The sequence below is a fragment of the Ranitomeya variabilis genome, chromosome 4 (assembly GCF_051348905.1).
Source record: "Ranitomeya variabilis isolate aRanVar5 chromosome 4, aRanVar5.hap1, whole genome shotgun sequence".
NCBI classification, from domain to species: domain Eukaryota; kingdom Metazoa; phylum Chordata; class Amphibia; order Anura; family Dendrobatidae; genus Ranitomeya; species Ranitomeya variabilis.
The window spans coordinates 770,397,026-770,417,188 of NC_135235.1; the positions used below are offsets into that span (position 1 = coordinate 770,397,026).

General features: G+C 47.4%; 1 protein-coding gene across 1 annotated transcript in view; it reads left to right on the forward strand.

Annotated features, from left to right (window-relative positions):
* Positions 1-414: 414 nt before the first annotated feature.
* LOC143766940 (uncharacterized) overlaps positions 415-20,163 on the forward strand; it is a 52,487-nt gene continuing 32,738 nt past the window's right edge. The window contains exons 1-6 of the mRNA XM_077254956.1: positions 415-553; positions 19,023-19,172; positions 19,302-19,481; positions 19,570-19,693; positions 19,776-19,873; positions 20,072-20,162. Of these exons, the coding sequence (XP_077111071.1) occupies positions 19,095-19,172; positions 19,302-19,481; positions 19,570-19,693; positions 19,776-19,873; positions 20,072-20,162 (571 nt within the window). The 5' untranslated portion in view covers positions 415-553; positions 19,023-19,094. The remainder of the gene's footprint in view (positions 554-19,022; positions 19,173-19,301; positions 19,482-19,569; positions 19,694-19,775; positions 19,874-20,071; position 20,163) is intronic.

Sequence of the window (20,163 nt, forward strand, 5' to 3'; positions counted from 1 at the left end):
GCGAGTGCTGTGCGATTTTTTTCTCAGCCGATCCACATTTTTCTCAGTCCGATTTCGGCTGAGAAAAAAATCACAAATGAAAAGACACCTATTAACTAACATTGGTCCGAGTGCAATCCGATTTTTTAATTGGATTGTACTCGTCCGTCTTCATCGCAAGTGGAAAGGGGTCCTTAGCCGGACACTGGAAGGGGGTAAATAAGCGAGATTTCGGCCTTTTAGCCCCCGGTGTGGAGGCGATAGCACAATCATATGCCGCCATATACTAGACGTCCGGTAACCGGTGATAATCCCCTCATGTGTGGGGTCTATTTGTCTCCAGAGAAATCACACGTTACATTCCACACAGAACATTGTGTAGAAAAGGCGGCGCGAGGTGATTGTGCCAGTAGTGAGGGCGAATAATGGCGGGAATGTCACTGACTGAGGAGAAGTCTCCATGTAGCGTCTTCACTGCGGATCACGTGACCCCTGACTCCTCCCCTGTGACCTCATCACAGGTCCTGTGCGCACAGAGCAGCCATATCTGTGGAGTGCGGCTCTGCAGGTGGAGGTATGTGGAGATTCCCCAGTACTGAGCGCAGCCGGGGACATTAACCCCTTCTGCACGGAGGAGACTCTTTATAAGAACCATAACGTTGTTGTTTCCTGTAATAGATACATACGAGCCAACTATGGAGGACAGGAAGTGAGGAGCGGAGTGTTCTCCTAGTACAGGGCCCCTTTCTTGGCCCCACACAGTGTAATGCCCCCATTATGCCCTGTAAGCAGGTTCTGCCCCACACCCAGCTGCCTCGGGCACTTTACCAGGAGCTGGTACCTCAGATTCTTCCCCGCACCCCTTTCCTTTGTTGGCGCCAAATCTGTTCTGCCTTTGGGGCTCCGGCCTTTATAATCTCAGTAACTGCGCCATCAAGGTCTCCTGACCAGGTGCACCCTCTAGACTCTTCCCTCCGGAAACCCTCCCTCTTCCCACTGGTGTCACATGGTCCCGTCTGGACGGCAGATAGCAGTCTGTACAAATGCAGCACAGCCCGGAGGAGGCTTTTTTATGACTCTCCTTATTACACCCCTTATGTAATATATATGATGGCGCTCACACAGTATAATGTTCTCATAGTACCGCCATACCCCCACATACAGTATAATGTTCTCATAGTACCTCCATACCCCCACACACAGTATAATGTTCTCATAGTACCACCATACCCCCACACACAGTATAATGTTCTCATAGTACCGCCACACCCCCACACAGTATATTGTTCTCATAGTACCGCCATACCCCCACACACAGTATAATGTTCTCATAGTACCGCCATACCCCCACACACAGTATAATGTTCTCATAGTACCGCCATACCCCCACACACAGTATAATGTTCTCATAGTACCGCCATACCCCCACACACAGTATAATGTTCTCATAGTACCGCCATACCCCCACACAGTATAATGTTCTCATAGTACCGCCATACCCCACACACAGTGTAATGTTCTCATAGTACCGCCATACCCCCCCACACAGTATAATGTTCTCATAGTACCGCCATACCCCCACATACAGTATAATGTTCTCATAGTACCGCCATACCCCACACACAGTATAATGTTCTCATAGTACCGCCATACCCCCCCACACAGTATAATGTTCTCATAGTACCGCCATACCCCCACATACAGTATAATGTTCTCATAGTACCGCCATACCCCCACACACAGTATAATGTTCTCATAGTACCGCCATACCCCCACACAGTATAATGTTCTCATAGTACCGCCATACCCTACACACAGTGTAATGTTCTCATAGTACCGCCATACCCCCCCACACAGTATAATGTTCTCATAGTACCGCCATACCCCCACATACAGTATAATGTTCTCATAGTACCGCCATACCCCACACACAGTATAATGTTCTCATAGTACCGCCATACCCCCCCACACAGTATAATGTTCTCATAGTACCGCCATACCCCCACATACAGTATAATGTTCTCATAGTACCGCCATACCCCCACACACAGTATAATGTTCTCATAGTACCGCCATACCCCCACACAGTATAATGTTCTCATAGTACCGCCATACCCCCCCACACAGTATAATGTTCTCATAGTACCGCCATACCCCCACATACAGTATAATGTTCTCATAGTACCGCCATACCCCCACACACAGTATAATGTTCTCATAGTACCGCCATACCCCCACACACAGTATAATGTTCTCATAGTACCGCCATACCCCCACACACAGTATAATGTTCTCATAGTACCGCCATACCCCCACACACAGTATAATGTTCCCACAGTACCGCCATACCCCCACACACAGTATAATATTCTCATAGTACCGCCATACCCACACACAGTATAATGTTCTCAGTACCGCCATACCCCCACACAGTATAATGTTCTCATAGTACCGCCATACACCCACACACAGTATAATGTTCCTACAGTACCGCCATACCCCCACACAGTACAATGTTCTCATAGTACCGCCATACCCCCACACACAGTATAATGTTCTCATAGTACCGCCATACCCCCACACAGTATAATGTTCTCATAGTACCGCCATACCCCCACACAGTATAATGTTCTCATAGTACCGCCATACCCCCACACACAGTATAATGTTCTCATAGTACCGCCCTACCCCCACACACAGTATAATGTTCTCATAGTACCGCCATACCCCCACACACAGTATAATGTTCTCATAGTACCGCCATACCCCCACACACAGTATAATGTTCTCATAGTACCGCCATACCCCACACACAGTATTTTGTGCCCACAATAGTGGCTTCCCCCACACACAGGATAATGCATTTTAAAATGCGCGCGTCTCCTGCCTCCCGTGACGTCACGGCTTGTGATTTGTCGCGTCGCCCATGTGACTGCGACGCGACCAATCACAAAGCCGGAACGTAATTTTAAAATACTGAATGCCTAGAAGGACCTGAAAATTACGTCACGGCTTGCTGTGATTGGTCGCGTCGCGGCCACATGGGTGGCACGCGACCAATCAGAAGCCGTGACGTCACGGAAGGAAGGAAAAGCGCGCATTTTAAGCAAACAACGCTGCCGGTTCCCTCGGTGAGGTCCAGGCTGCGTCGGAGAGGTGAGTATAGCAATATTTTTTATTTTAATTCTTTATTTTACACATTAATATGGTTCCCAGGGCCTGAAGGAGAGTTTCCTCTCCTTCAGACCCTGGGAACCATCAGGGATACCGTCCGATACTTGAGTCCCATTGACTTGTATTGGTATCGGATTGGATCCGATACTTTGCCAGTATCGGCCGATACTTTCCGATACCGATACTTTCAAGTATCGGACGGTATCGCTCAACACTAGCTACAAACCATACATGGACAAGGGAAGAGAAGCTGGATCTGATGAAATGCTACTATAACAGCAGACCAAATGAGAGAGGATATATGAAGCTTATGAGGAAACTCTGGATGGATACAAGACCTGCATGTCCACTAACTGAGAAGCAACTAGTCACCAAACGTTTCAATATCATAAAGAGAAAGCTATTACCACAGCTTGAGATGGATCAACTGCACTGCAGATCCACCCCACATGAACACGTGGAAGAACAACATGTGCAACCCCCTGAAGATTCTGATCCAACCCTGCAACTAGAGAGCACTGCAGCTGGTCTGAATCAGAAGATCTTAGATACACTAAATACCATCAATACCAGAGATCGACTGCCAGGGCTCAGCAAAGAAAGACCACCAGACAGTATGTTAGAAGATGCCAATAGAGCAGCACTTGCATCAATACCTACCACCACCATAACTCAAACTAATAACCTAATCTATGCTACTGCCTCAGCAATCATGGAAATGCTTGGCTATACAACCAGCAATAACAACAGAAGTACGTGCTCCCCTTGGAATAGAATACTGTAGACAAAGCTCAAGGTGCCACGAAGGGAAGTCGGCCAACTATCAGAAATACAGAAGTGTGTAAAGATCAAAAATAAGACCAAGATGGACAAGTACAAAGGCCTGACCCCAACTGAAGAGACTGCTAAACAAAGGCTCACAGCACTCACTGCAAGGCTAGGGAGATACATTAGAGAAGCTGAGGCCAAGAAGATAAATGCCCTGTTCTCTAAAGAACCATACAAAGTGTACTCCCAACTACAGAGGAACAGCACAAAGGCAGCAACTCCACCAATAGCAGAGACTGAACAATACTGGAGGAACATATGGGAGAAGGAAAAAACACAACACCAGTGCAATGTGGCTGCAATATCTGAGAATGAAACACAGCAACCACCTAGAGCAAGAACCAGTCACCATTACAGAAGCAGACATCCAACAGCGGGTCAAGGACATGAAGAGCTGGACAGCACCTGGCCCAGACATGATCCTCACCTACTGGCTAAAGAAATTCACAGCGGTACATGAATGCATGGCAAAGCAGATGAACCAACTGCTAGAAGCAGGCCACCACCCTGTTTGGCTAACGCATGGAAGAACAGTGCTGATCTTGAAGGATCCTCAAAAATGAACAGTTCCATCCAACTACCGCCCAATATTCTGTCTTACAACAACATGGAAACTTCTGTCAGGCATCATAGCCACCAAGCTACAGATCCATATGAACCAGTACATGAATCCAGCTTAGAAAGGCATTGGGACGGACACCAGAGGCTCTAAGCACCAGCTCCTAGTAGATAGAGAAGTCACTCAAGATCCAGACAGACCAATCTCAGCACAGCCTGGATTGACTACAGGAAAGCCTATGACTCAATGCCACACACATGGATCTGTGAATGCTTGGCTCTGTACAATGTCAACAGGTCATTAAGAACCTTCCTCAGAAACTCACTGAGGCTATGGAGAATAACATTAGAAATCAACTCAAGACAACTAGATAAAGTGACCATCAAATGCGGCCTATACCAAGGTGATGCACTGTCCTCATTGCTGTTCTGCATAGGCTTGAACCCCCTCAGTCACATAATTACAGAGTCTGACTATGGATACAAGTTCAAGAGTGGAAGCACCATCAGCCACCTCCTCTACATGGATGACATCAAGCTGTATACGAAAAATGTATGAGATATCAATTACTGATCCACCTAACAAGGATCTACAGTGAAGATATCGGGATGTCCTTCGGACTGGAGAAGTGCGGCCAGTTGGTAACAAAGAGAGGCAAGGTAGTCAAGACTGATGGAGCGGAATTACCAGCAGGGCACATAGCAGATGTACAGACATGCTCCAAATACCTCGGCATCCCACAGGCATACGGTAACCATGATGAGGAGGCAAGGAAAGCAGCAACATACAAATACCATCAAAGGGTAAGACAGGTCCTGAAGAGCCAGCTCAATGGGAAGAATAAAATCTGCGCTATCAATATATATGCTCTGCCAGTTATCAGATACCCTGCTGGTATAGTGTGCTTGCCAAAAGAAGAGATGGAAGCTGCAGATGTGATAACATGAAAGCCTAGTCTAACTCCCAAAGATTGTATACCAACAGAAAGGAGGGTGGCCGAGGCTTGATAAGCATCCAAGCCACCATCACGGATGAAACAAGGAGTATCCAGGAATACATCAGGAAAATTGCACCAAAAGATGAGATGATGAGAGAAAGCCTAAGACAGCAACAACAACAGATCTGGAAGGAAGAACAGGATTATGAACTGCCATGGCAAGACAAGCCACTGCATGGGATGTACTATCGACAGATAATGGAGGTGGCTGACATGGAGAAATCCTACCAATGGCTGGAGAAAGCTGGACTCCGAGACAGGACAGAGGCACTAATCATAGCGGCACAAGAGCAACCACGAAGTACCAGATCCATAGAAGCAGGAATCTACCACATATGACAAGACCCAAGGTGCAGACTATGCAAAGAAACCTCAGAAACCGTCCAACACATAGTGGCAGCATGCAAAATGCAAGCAGGAACAGCGTATACCGAACGCCACAACCAAGTAGCGGGAATTGTATACAGGAACATCTGCACAGCATATGGGCTAATTCCCCCTACGTCCCCTAAGTTTTGTGCTGTGCATGTTTGGCTATATTTGGCGATTTTAATCGACGATTATGAGCTGAAAAGAACATAGAAATATTCGCTAATCTCTAGCCATAATACTGTGTGAGGTGCTGTGGGGCTGTCATACCGTGTGGGAGACTTCATACTGAGCTACATTGGCACACAGGAGAACAATTTCCTTGTGCTGCAGGAGATCATCACACATTCTGCATCCCATAGTCCCGTGCCCATATACCCATCATACACATCCTCCATCCCATGGTCCAGTGCCCATATACCCATCATACATATCCTCAATCCCATACTCCCGTGCCCATGTACCCATCATACACATAATACTCATCCTCAATCCCATACTCCCGTGCCCATATACCCATCACACATCCTCCATCCCATAGTCCAGTGCCCATATACCCATCACACATCCTCCATCCCATAGTCCAGTGCCCATATACCCATCACACATCCTCCATCCCATAGTCCTGTGCCCATATACCCATCACACATCCTCCATCCCATAATCCAGTGTCCATATACCCATCGCACATCCTCCATCCCATAATCCAGTGTCCATATACCCATCGCACATCCTCCATCCCATAGCCCAGTGCCCATACACCCATCACACATCCTCCATCCCATAGTCCCGTGCCCATATACCCATCACACATCCTCCATCCCATAGTCCAGTGCCCATATACCCATCATACAAATCCTCCATCCCATAGTCCCGTGCCCATATACCCATCACACATCCTCCATCCCATAGTCCAGTGCCCATATACCCATCACACATCCTCCATCCCATAGTCCAGTGCCCATATACCCATCACACATCCTCCATCCCATAGTCCTGTGCCCATATACCCATCACACATCCTCCATCCCATAATCCAGTGTCCATATACCCATCGCACATCCTCCATCCCATAGTCCAGTGCCCATATACCCATCACACATCCTCCATCCCATAGTCCAGTGCCCATATACACATCATACAAATCCTCCATCCCATAGTCCCGTGCCCATATACCCATCACACATCCTCCATCCCATAGTCCAGTGCCCATATACCCATCACACATCCTCCATCCCATAGTCCAGTGCCCATATACCCATCACACATCCTCCATCCCATAGTCCCGAGCCCATATACCCATCACACATCCTCCATCCCATAGTCCCGTGCCCATATACCCATCACACATCCTCCATCCCATAGTCCCGTGCCCATATACCCATCACACATCCTCCATCCCATAGTCCCGAGCTGGGTGGCGCTGAGCAGGGAGTTCCTGGAGATGTGCTGTTAGCAGTGCAGCTCTGTGTGCGGCCGCTGATGATGCGATTTTCTACACCGGTAACAATAGAGCGCGGCAGTAATAGAGGAGGGGGATTCATTTCTGTCATGTGCTCTCTGCTGCTTTCTGGGGGGCAGACAATGGCTGGAGCTTATGTTCCCAGGGATGCGAGATTTCTCCCACCCGGTCAGTGTCTGCTGAGGTGTTGTGGAGAGGGAAAACTGCTGCTCATAGCAACCAATCACAGCTCAGCTTCTGTTATACAGCTCTGGAGAAATGAAAGATGCTTAGTGATTGGTTGCTATGTGGAATGGGCGTGGCTTGACATACATACACACCTTCTCATTTAAAGATTTTTCTGCATCTTCCGGATTTCTAGCAGAAATTTCCTGACCAAATCCGGACATTTCTGCCAGAAATCCGCTTGCTGATTTTGCGCGTTTTTTTGCGTGGAATTGCGAGGTTTTTGCTTGGATTTTCCCAAATGTTTCCCAATGCATTAGGCAGTGGGAAATCTGCTCAAATTCCGCAAAAAGAATGAGCATGTTCATTATTTTTCGAGCAGAAAAGAAGGCCGGGATAGCAGACAGTGTGGGATTTTTAGCGTGGAAAAACACACATCATGTGCACAGAAATTGCGGATTTCATTATAATTGATGGGATGCTTAAAGTATGCGGATTTATAGCGTTTTTATAGCGCAAAAACGCTAAAAATTCGCATAAAATCCGGAAAGTGTGCACATAGCCTAACAGTTGTTGTAGAGATGTGTCTGCTGCTAGAACTTTGTGTGGCATTGACCTGGTCTCTAATCTGAGCTGCTGTTAACCTGTAATTTCTGAGGCTGGTGACTCTGATAAACTTATCCTCAGAAGCAGAGGTGACTCTTGGTCTTCCTTTCCTGGGGCGGTCCTCATGTAAGCCAGTTTCTTTGTAGTGCTTGATAGTTTTTGCCACTGCACTTGGGGACACTTTCAAAGTTTTCCCAATTTTCTGACTTACTGACCTTCATTTCTTAAAGTAATGATGGCCACTCATTTTTTTTTACTTAGCTGCTTTTTTCTTGCGATAATACAAATTCTAACAGTCTATTCAGTAGGACTATCAGCTGTGTATCCACCAGTCTTCTGCTCAACACAACTGATGGTCCCAACCCCATTTATAAGGCAAGAAATCCCACTTATTAAGCCTGACAGGGTACACCTGTGAAGTGAAAACCATTCCCGGAGACTACCTCTTGGAGCTCATCAAGAGAATGCCAAGAGTGTGCAAAGCAGTCATCAAAGCAAAAGGTGGCTACTTTGAAGAACCTAGAATATAAGACATAATTTCAGTTGTTTCACACTTTTTTGGGGGTTAGATAGGAAGTTAGACAGAAAGCTGACTGGGTTGGAACCAGGCAACATCCTGTGGCAAAGGGTGTTGCGGGGGAAGATTCAGGGGGGTCCCTGTCAGGGGTGGGATCCTGACAGAGGCCTAGCAAACAGAAAGAACGTTACGGGACCGCGCCTGCACTTCATCGCGGCGGTACCCTAAGAAAGGACAAGAAGCGAGGTTTATTGTGAAGAGTGAGAAACGAGATCAAAGCAACAAGGAGAAAAACCAGTAGGAGTCGTGCTGTAAGACCGAGGCAACATCCTACTGAGGCGTGCAGCCGGTGGCCAGAAACGCCGAGGAAGTATTAAGCTCCAAGCAATACTTCAAACCAACGGCAGGACAGTCAGTTATAGGCGGGCTGTCTCACCTAAAATCACCTAAGCAGACATAGGGGGCAACAGTGGGAGAGGGGCGACTCTAGGGTCCCGGAAGAACTTCAGGACTACCCGTCATACGGGTGCGTCCTATCAATATCATCTGGGGGACGGAGAAGAACATCAGAATCAGTTGTGACGGAACATCAGAAACAGACACAACAGTTGTGAGGACTATCCCGTGGTGCTGAGCAGGGAAGGACTACAACACACAAGCGCTAGAAGGAAGGCACAGATTTCCACCTGCAAAGAGAACTCTGGAGGTGCCATCGGACCGGCCGGTCTCAGACAGCCCTGTTAACCGTACTCTGGACTGAGGATCCTGAAGCCTTCAGTAAAGAGGTAAAGAGACTGCAACCCTGTGTTCTCGTTATTCATTGCGACCTGCACCGCACACCACCACCTACACCTTTCATTGGACGCCCCTTAGCAGGGTCACGGACTGGGTCTAGCCACCGTGACAATCCCAGAACCGAGACAGAGAGGCCCGGTACCGGGTACCCCTCGGCCCTGCGACAGTGGGGGCACTCCAACTTGGTGTCACGAACAGGATCTACTTAAGCCTGAAGAATCAGGTCATGTGTGCCTTGGAACTGTGATTTGTTGTGCTTGGACTGTGACTTATTGCAAAGACTGTGTATTGCCACTTGCCGCCAGAAGTTCCCGCCAAAACCGCCGCCATTACAGTGCTAAGGAGAGCGCAAAGGAAGAAGGGCGTGGAGTGGGCGTAGACAAGCTGAATAGCGCGAAGGACAATGGCCGCCCAGTCTAAGTATTACTGTGCTGTGAGGATGTGTCCGTCAGCAGCCGAGATCTGCCTCCTAATCCTCAATAGAGGGCGGCGACAACGAAAGCGAAACCGCCCACGAAGCAGAGAGCGGGAAAAGGACGAGGAAGAAGAAGTGAGACACGTGGAGGATGCCATGGCCAGCCACCCGGAGTCGGAGCGTGGGGTCGGAGCAGAGGACTCCCCCAGCTACCCGGAGGGGCACCGTAACCAGGTCTCCACCGCTGATGCTGAACTCCTGCAGGCCGGAGTGGACCAGCTCCGCGACCAACTCCGGCAGACACGGCGGAGCATTGAGGCCGGGTGGAAGAAGACCTTCATCGGGAGCCTCACCAGACGTCTGTCGGCAGCCACGTCTGGCCCGAGGCAGGAAAGAAGTTCCAGCGCACCGAAGCCGGAAAGCAAGGCCCTGCCAGAAAGCGAGATGCTGCAAGCAGAGATGACAACGTCGCAGCACAAGGCCCTGCAACCAGCGTTCCAGACCCCAGCGGAGGCAGAGCAGACCGGCACCGGAGGGACCGCATCTGAAGCAGGTATGAAGGACGACCCTGCCCTGACGATCGACACCACCCCTGTGACTGCTAGTGCCACAGCTGCTGAGTCCGTTCCAATGACTGATCTTGCAGCAGCCACTACCTCTGCTGCAGCAAATGTCCATACTCAGCTGCGCAGACCTCCATCGCTGCGCACGATTTAACCGTACATGAAAGATGGATTAACGGCATTTGTCCAGCACTGGGTGTAACCCTGGACCTCACTTTTCCCGGGCCAAGAAGGGTTAGGTGCCAGGTGCAGCCCAGGAAGCCGTCCAACTAAACCTCGGAAACCTGAACCTGTAAATAGTTAACTGTTTGTTTCCCTGCTTTTTGCTGCCAATACCCGACCTGGGTTATTCTTAAAGAGATCCCTTCGTTTACCCGGGATCTCTATTGCTTTTTATTTTTGCTTTTTCTTTCATTTTGCTTCTTGTTCACCCATGTTACAAAGATCAGGGACGGTGAATGGTTCACAAACTGTAATGTAAATAGTTTGCGCCTTCTTAAAGGTGCCCCCTACTGGTTTTACAACAAAGAGAACTCTTTGCGAAGAAACTGCTCCTGAGAACAGCATTGGAGTTTCTGTCTACACGGACTGGCAGCATGAGTAGCTGCACTACCTCAAAGAGACTTGGCTCCCTCTTAAAGGGAATGTTCGTTAATTGTATTTAAGGTACAATGTCGCCTTGCAAGAGAATAAATGAAAATAATGTTTTACATAGAAAGTTATATGTAGTTAGTTAGTTGATTATAGGAAATGTTTAATAATGTGTTAGAGAATGAGGACAGGGAAGTCAACCAGTACGGGGTTAGATGGTGAATCCTCCTAGGAGCCATAGAGAGATGGCTCAGTGATCTGAGAGAAGGTTGATAAGTTCTATACTGTGTATAGTAGAAGAAAGGCAGTAGGCCCGGACGAGGAACTAGGCGGTCCTGCAAAAGAGCGAGAGGCAGTAGGCCTGGGCAAATAGACAGGCGGTCCTGTGAATGTAAAGTTGGAAAAATGAAGAAAAGTTGATTAGCATTATAGTGTTTTATAAGTAATTCTTTAGTGGGTTCAACTTATACGCCCTTAAAGAAAAAGTTAAATTATTGTTCAGAATTTGCACTAAGTAGAATGCCCGGCTGGGTAATAGAAGTTATTTATAGACTGTTATTTAAAATAATAAACCATGTTTGTAACGTTCAAGTGTTCTCACCTCCCATAAAGGGAAGCACTGTTCTTATTACCTGTTATTGCATTTCAAAATTGTATGTCTTTTTGCTGACATGTATTGTTGTTTTCTTCCAAGTGTGGGAGTACTGGATTTAACCGGGGGGGAGTGCAGCGCCCCAGAGACCTGGTCGTTGCAGTACTGTTGCTTCGCCACTAAGGGGAGTGATGGTACATCTGATGGCACTAAAGGAGTTCACCTGACCAGGTATCACAGAGACCAATACACTTCAAAGTCTGGCCTCCAGGTGGAGCTAAGGGCACTATGTATTAGGCCACTCCTCACAATCTGGTAAAACTGGGGGTTAGATAGGAAGTTAGACAGAAAGCTGACTGGGTTGGAACCAGGCAACATCCTGTGGCAGAGGGTGTTGCGGGGGAAGATTCAGGGGGGTCCCTGTCAGGGGTGGGATCCTGACAGAGGCCTAGCAAACAGAAAGAACGTTACGGGACCGCGCCTGCACTTCATCGCGGCGGTACCCTAAGAAAGGACAAGAAGCGAGGTTTATTGTGAAGAGTGAGAAACAAGATCAAAGCAACAAGGAGAAACACCAGTAGGAGTCGTGCTGTAAGACCGAGGCAACATCCTACTGAGGCGTGTAGCCGGTGGCCGGAAATGCCGAGGAAGTATTAAGCTCCAAGCAGTACTTCAAACCAATGGCAGGACAGTCAGTTATAGGTGGGCTGTCTCACCTAAAATCACCTAAGCAGACATAGGGGGCAACAGTGGGAGAGGGGCGACTCTAGGGTCCCGGAAGAACTCCAGGCCTACCCTTCATACGGGTGCGTCCTATCCATATCATCTGGGGGACGGAGAAGAACATCAGAATCAGTTGTGAGGGAACATCCGAAACAGACACAACGGTTGTGAGGACTATCCCGTGGTGCTGAGCAGGGAAGGACTACAACACACAAGCGCTAGAAGGAAGGCACATATTTCCACCTGCAAAAGGAACTCTGGAGGTGCCATCGGACCGGCCGATCTCAGACAGCCCTGTTAACCGTACTCTGGACTGAGGATCCTGAAGCCTTCAGTAAAGAGGTAAAGAGACTGCAACCCTGTGTCCTCGTTATTCATCGCGACCTGCACCGCACACCACCACCTACACCTTTCATTGGACGCCCCTTAGTAGGGTCACGGACCGGGTCTAGCCACCGTGACAATCCCAAAACCGAGACAGAGAGGCCCGGTACCGGGTACCCCTCGGTCCTGCGACAGTGTGGGGCGCTCCACATGCATACACTCAGCTTTATATATATATAGATTTTTTTTCTGTATGTTGGAGGGCCCAATTCCAGCTGTTGCTGTCGGACCTGTGATTTCTGTCTCCTCCACTGTGTACAGGATAATAGAGTATAATAAAGTAGTTATGGACGAGACGTAACTAACATTGTGCAGTGACGCTGCTTTCCATATAGTGATGGATATTTCTTGTTGTTAAAACTATGATTGGCATATCGTAATAACTCATCCGCCCCATACTATCGAGTACTTGAAGGCGGGGGGCATTCAGCCAAACTCTGTCACACCTTTGTAGACGCCATGTTTGTTTTTCACAGCAGCAAGTGGTTAAACTGCCAGGGTTTTAGTGCTGCCGCTCCTGTGCCATCCCTGCAGGCAGTGTACATCTATGTTCTGGGGCCCAAAAGAGTTAATTTAAAAAAAAAAACAATAGTTTGTGTGAAAAAATTAAAAATGGCTTCTCCCTTTTCCATGTTTTTTTTTTCTTTTTACAAGGATTTTGGAGCCAATTTTCTTTTTTCTTTTAAACATTTTTTTGGGGTTATATAACACAAATAAATAATCATGTAAAACTACATAACAGGGTGTGTGTTTTTTTTCAATAGAATGTTATCAAAAGTTCATTCATTAGGTCATCACATAGTGCATGGTAAGATTAATCATAGTAGAAGTTACAATCTTTCATTCCACAAATTTTTCTTCATTTTCCTAAATTTTTATAAGGAAGGAGTCTAACCCAATGTGTACACACCTATAGATCTTAAATTAAAACATTGATGTAGAGAGACAGATAGAAAAAGTAGGGTGGGGAAAATCAGATGAAGGAGAGGAGGTAGGGGAGAGGCAGGGGAGTCCTCCATGTAAGAATGGATAGTGGTATCGGCGGTTAGTGCCTTACAGCGTCATGAGACCTATGTATTATTATTATTATTATTATTATTATTATACATTTTTATAGCGCCATTTATTCCATGGCACTTTACATGTGAATACGGGGCAAATATAGACAAATACATTAAACATGAGCAAATAACAAGACACACGGGTACATAAGGAGAGAGAACCCTGCCCGCGAGGGCTCACAGTCTGCAGGGGATGGGTGATGAAACACTAGGAGAGGGTAGAGCTGGTTGTGCGGCAGTTCAGTAAGTTCAGGATCACTGCAGGCTGTAGGCTTGTCGGAAGAGGTGAGTCTTCAGGTTCTTTTTGAAGGTTTCTATGGTAGGCGAGAGTCTGATGTGTTGGGGTAGAGAGTTCCAGAGTATGGGGGGAAGTACGGGGGAAGTCTTGGATGCGGCTGTGGGAAGAAGAAATGAGAGGGAAGTAGAGAAGGAGGTCTTGAGAGGATCGAAGTTTGCTTGTAGGTAGGTATCGGGAGATCATGTCACAGATGTATGGAGGAGACAGGTTGTGGATGGCTTTGTATGTCATTGTGAGGGTTTTGAACTGGAGTCTCTGGGCGATAGGAAGCCAGTGAAGGGCTTGACATAGGAGAGAGGCTGGGGAATAGTGGGGAGACAGGTAGATTAGTCGGGCAGCAGAGTGTAGGATGGATTGGAGTGGTGCCAACATGCTAGAGGGAAGTCCAGAGAGTAGGAGGTTGCAGTAGTCGAGGCGGAAGATAAGGGCATGCACTAGCGTTTTTGCGGTGTCGCGGTCAAGGAAACCATAGATCTGGGAAATATTTTTGAGTCTGAGACGGCAGGAGGAGGCAAGGGCTTGGATATGTGGCTTGAAAGAGGGCAGAGTCGAGGATCACCCCGAGGCACCGGGCGTGTGGGACTGGGGAAAGTGAGCAGCCATTGACAGATAGGTCTGGTGGAGGGGTAGAGCGAGAATGGGGAAAGATGGTGAATTCTGTTTTGTCCACGTTCAGTTTTAGAAAGCGAGCAGAAAAGAAGGCCGGGATAGCAGACAGTGTGGGATTTTGGTAAGGAGGTAAGGTCAGGTCCGGATAGGTAGATCTGCGTGTCATCGGTGTAGAGATGATACTGCATACCGTGGGATTCTATGAGCTGTCCCAGGCCGAAAGTGTAGATGGAGAAGAGTAGGGGTCCTAGAATAGAGCCTTGAGGAACACCGACTTCCAAGTGGCGAAGTGAAGAGGTGGTGTGGGGGAGGGAGACACTGAATGTTCGGTCTGTCAGCTATGACGAGATCCAGGAAAGTGCCAAGTCTGTGATGCCAAGAGATGAGAGGATTTGTAGCAGAAGGCAGTGGTCCACAGTGTCGAAGGCAGAAGACAGGTCCAGGAGAAGGAGGACAGAGTAATGTCGCTTGCTCCTGGCAGTTAGTAGGTCATTGCTGACTTTAGTTAGGGCAGTTTCAGTTGAGTGATGGGAACGGAAGCCAGATTGTAACCGATCATAGAGGAAGCAGGAGGAGAGGTGGGAGGGCAGTTCAAGATGGACGTGTTGCACCAGCAATTTGGAGGCATAAGGGAGAAGAGATATCGGGCGATAGCTAGACACAGAGGATGGGTCGAGGGAGGGCTTTTTGAGAATGGGTGTGATCTTCGCATGCTTGAAGGATGAGGGGAAGACACCTGTTGTGAATGAGAGGTTGAAGAGGTGCGTTAGAGTTGGGATGAAGACCGTGGAAAGGTTAGGGATGAGGTGGGATGGGAGCGGGTCGAGCGTGCAGGTGGTGAGGTGTGATCTTGACAGGAGGGTGGAGAGCTGATCTTCTGTCATGGTGGAGAAGCTGGTTTTGGAGCAGCAGGGTTGAGCAACTAAGAGGGTCAGTGGGCGCTGTGGGGCAAAGCTTTCTCTGATCGTATCGATCTTCTGTTTAAAGAAAGAGGTGAAGTCTTCAGCAGAAATGAGGGGGGAGGGAGGAGGTGCTGGGGGACAGAGTAGAGAATTGGAAGTGTTGAAAAGCTGTTTAGGGTTGTGAGACAGGGAGGATATGAGAGATGAGAAGTAAGTTTGTTTTGCGGCAGTGAGCGCAGACTTGAAGCTGGCGAGGGACTGCTTGTATGCAGTGAAGTGGTTGGCAGAGCGGGATCGCTTCCATCTCCACTCAGCGATCCTGGAAGCCTGTCTCAATTCTTTGGTCAGGCTAGTCAGCCAGGGCTGCCTGTTGAGTGTACGAGTTTTGCTATGCATGAGTGGGGCGGCCGAATCGAGTTTTGCTGTTATTGTGGTGTATTAAAAAGTGGCAGCAGCATCTGTGTCATGAAGGGAAGCTATGTCTGTGAGAGGGAGAAGGGACTCAGAGTGATTGTAAATTGAGATGTTTGAGATTTCTGCGGGGGAGTTTGTGGAGTAGGGGTTGCACATTAGGAGAGGAGAGGGAAGAGAATGTCAGTAGGTTGTGGTCAGTCAGGGGGAGGGGTAGCTTTAATCTCTCATGAAAGCTTGTTAGTTTTTAGGCCATGTGCACACGTTCAGTATTTTTTGCGTTTTTTTCAGTTTTTTTGCTATAAAAGCGTGATAAAAACGTGAAAAAAGCTAACATGTGCCTCCTATTATTTACAGTGTATTCCGCATTTCTTGTGCAAATGTTGCATTTTTTTCCGTGAAAAAATCGCATCGCGGAAAAAAAAGCAACATGTTCATTAAAAATGCGGAATTACGGGGATTCCGCACACCCAGGAGTGCATTGATCTGCTTACTTCCCGCACGGGGCTGTGCACACCATGCGGGAAGTAAGCAGATTATGTGCGGTTGGTACCCAGGGTGGAGGAGAGGAGACTCTCCTCCATGGACTGGGCACCATATAATTGGTAAAAAAAAAAGAATTAAAATAAAAAATAGTCATATACTCACCTTCGATGGCCCCCGAAGTGTTCCCGCCTCTCAGCGCTGCACGCTCTCTCTTCCGTTCCTACAGATGCTCTGTGTGAAGGACCTGCGATGACGTCGCGGTCTTGTGATTGGTCGCGAGACCGCTCATGTGACCGCTCATGTGACTGTGACGTCACCGAAAGTCCTGCACGCACCATCTATAGGAATGGACGCCGCTGAGGAGATCGGCTGTCTGCAGGTGAGTATAACCATTTTTTTTATTTTCATTATTTTTAAACATTCTATCTTTTACTATAGATGCTGCATAGGCAGCATCTATAGTAAAAACTTGGTCACATTTGTCAAACACTATGTTTGACAAGTGTGACCAACCTGTCAGTTTAGCATTCTGCAAGCTAATTTCGCTTGCAAAATGCGAAAAAAACGCAAAAAAAAAGGCGGATTTCTTGCAGAAAATTTCCGGTTTTCTTCAGGAAATTTCTGCAATAAATCCTGACGTGTGCACATACCCTTAGGGTGGATGCCAGATCTTCATTCAGTCGCTGTTTGAGACTGCTGACTCATCATCCTTAAGTATTCATCCGATTCTCTATACAGAACCCATGGCTCCCATGTTACCCCAAACCTGTCTCTTGAGAAGTTTGTGAAAGCTCCAATTTCCTCTACATAATAAAGCTGATCAACTTTTTGGAGCCAATCAACAATGCTCGGGCTTCTCTGAGAGCGCCATTTTGTGGGAATAATTAGTTTGGCCACTGCTAATAAAAATAAGACTAGTGATTTGTACTTGGTCTATGAAATATCGCTAGACCAGTTCAGAAAGATGAGGTTCACCCGTGGGGGGTTTGAAAGTTTGCACAAATTGGTAAAAATTTTCAAAACACTATTCCAAAATGGTCTAATCTTATCACAATCCACCAAATGTGCAGGAACACCCCTTTATCTTTATTACATCTTGTTGGAGCCAATTTTCTTTAGAAACATTTCAATATCTGGTTTTTTTTCTGATGTTTTTCTTGTAATATAGGAAAGCCTAAGGCCAGAAATAAACCCCATAAATCACTGTACATGGAGACTTTGGGATCAGATCATTTCTGTCCGCATTGATTGTGGAAACAAAAAAGCTTTTCTAAGGCTATGTTCACACTTTGCGGGTTTTGACACTGCAGATCCGCAGCAGTTTTCCATGCAGGGTAAAGTACAATGTTACCCTATGGAAAACAAAACCCGCTGTGCACATGCTGCGGATTTCCGCGGAAAAAGCCGCACGGCTTTTCTGCGGAAAAAAAGGAGCATGTCAATTCTTGGTGCAGAATCGCAGCGATTCTGCACCCATAGAAAAGCATTGATCCGCTAACTTCCCGCATGGGGCTGTGCCCACGTTGCGGGAAGTTAAGCGGATAATGTGCCGATGGTACCCGGGGTGGAGGAGAGGAGACTCTCCTCCAGGCCCTGGGAACCATATTTTGGTGTAAAAATAAGAATTAAAATAAAAAATAATGCTATACCCACCTCTCTGCGCTGCCCGCAGCGTCCGGTCTCAGTTGCTGTGCCGAGCAGGACCTGTGGTGACGTCGCGGTCACATGACCGTGATGACGCCGCGGTCACATGACCGTGACGTCACGAAGGTCCTTGTCGGCACAGCCGCTTGCAGCGCCGAGGAGATCGCGACGTCAGAGGGTGAGTATAGCCAATTTTTATTATTTTTTACATTACTATTGATGCTGCATATTGCTGCATATGCAGCATCAATACTACAGGAGTAATCCCACAGCGGAAACCGCGGAACAAACCGCGATAAATCTGCAGGGATAACCGCAGCGGTTTTGCCCTGCAGATTTATCAATTCCGCTGCGGGATTAACCCGCAGAGGAACCCGCAAAGTGTGAACGTGGCCTTTAAAGCCTCAAACTTGTGTGTGTGAATCAGAGCTGAGATCTAACGTGATAGAAGATTCCAGTGCGGGGAAGACGGGAAACCTTCATATAGACGGCCGGTGGTGATGGAGTCAGTGACCGACTCTGGCCACATATGTCTCTAGAGCCGTAGTAGAAGATGAAGATGTCGTCCTCATCATGAAGTAGTTATTTCTCATGTCGCGTGTAATGAATATCTCCTGCAGTATTGCTAATGCCGATTCCAGGGTCGGTAAATGAGACGAGAATTAGCGTTATGGAAGATGAGTCTATGAGAAACGTATTCAGCTGCCGACTCCGAGGAGGAAACTGCTTGTTGTCTGTGGCCTAAATATATAGGTTTTATTAGTAGATGTAAAGAAGGAAACTAAATCCTGTAAAATAATAAATCTCCTCATATGTTTCCCTTATTATCTCCAGTAATTGTATTATTACAGAGGATTCTTATGATGTTACATCGGCTCATCTTCTCATTCAGGTCTCTACAATATCGGATCCTCTCAGTGAAGATCTTCTACAAAAGAGAATTTACCTGATTTACCCATCACAGATGGATATGGACAGAGACAAGATGGCGGAGAGGATATTACACCTCACCCTAGAGATCCTCTTCCGGCTTACTGGAGAGGTGAGAGATTCTGATGACGTCACATTACATCATTCTTATCTATGGGAATAACAGATGGACAGAACTGGAGAGGTGAGGACTCTGGAAATGTCCGTAGTGAGATTTATTAATGTGTCTCTCCATTACCAGGATTACACAGTGGTGAAGAAGACCTCTAGTGATCGCTGTCAGGACCCTGTGTCTGAGGGATGGGGAAGACCCCTGAGCCCAATCACAGGGCCTCCACCTCACCTCCTGATCCATGAGGACATCAATGACCAGAAGATCCTAGAACTCACCTACAAGATGATTGAGCTGCTGACTGGAGAGGTGACACTGCTGGGAATGCTGGGACATTATACAGCAACACTATGAAGGGATCGGGGGGATGACGGTATCATTGTATGTGTCGTGTCAGGTTCCTATAAGGTGTCAGGATGTCGCTGTCTATTTCTCCATGGAGGAGTGGGAGTATTTAGAAGGACACAGAGATCTGTACAAGGACGTCATAATGGAGGTTCCCCAGCCCCTCACATCTCCAGGTAATAGACAGGACTAAATACACACACCTATAATTATCTGTATGTAAAGAATGAATTCACTCCCTGTATGTGTTTCCTCCAGATCTATCCAGTAAGAGGACAACACCAGAGAGATGTCCCCGTCCTCTTCTTCCACAGGACTGTAACCAAGAAGATCCCAATGCTCCTCAGGATCATCAGGTAGATGGAGAGAAGGTGTCAGGAGATCTCCCCTATGATGTGTAGACGCCGGTGAAGGTCTTGTGCTCAGTCTTGTTTTATCCACCAGTATTATATGTTTTATACTTGTGTAATGAGAACGGTGGAGATGGCAGGATTAGAGCTGATCATAGATGGGACTTCTCCATCTGTCGGTGACTTTTATAATATTTGTTTCAGGGTGAAGATCTGACCCATATTAATACTACAGAGACATATGTGAGGGGGGATGAGTGGTGTAAAGAGGAGATTCCCACATATGGCTACCCAGG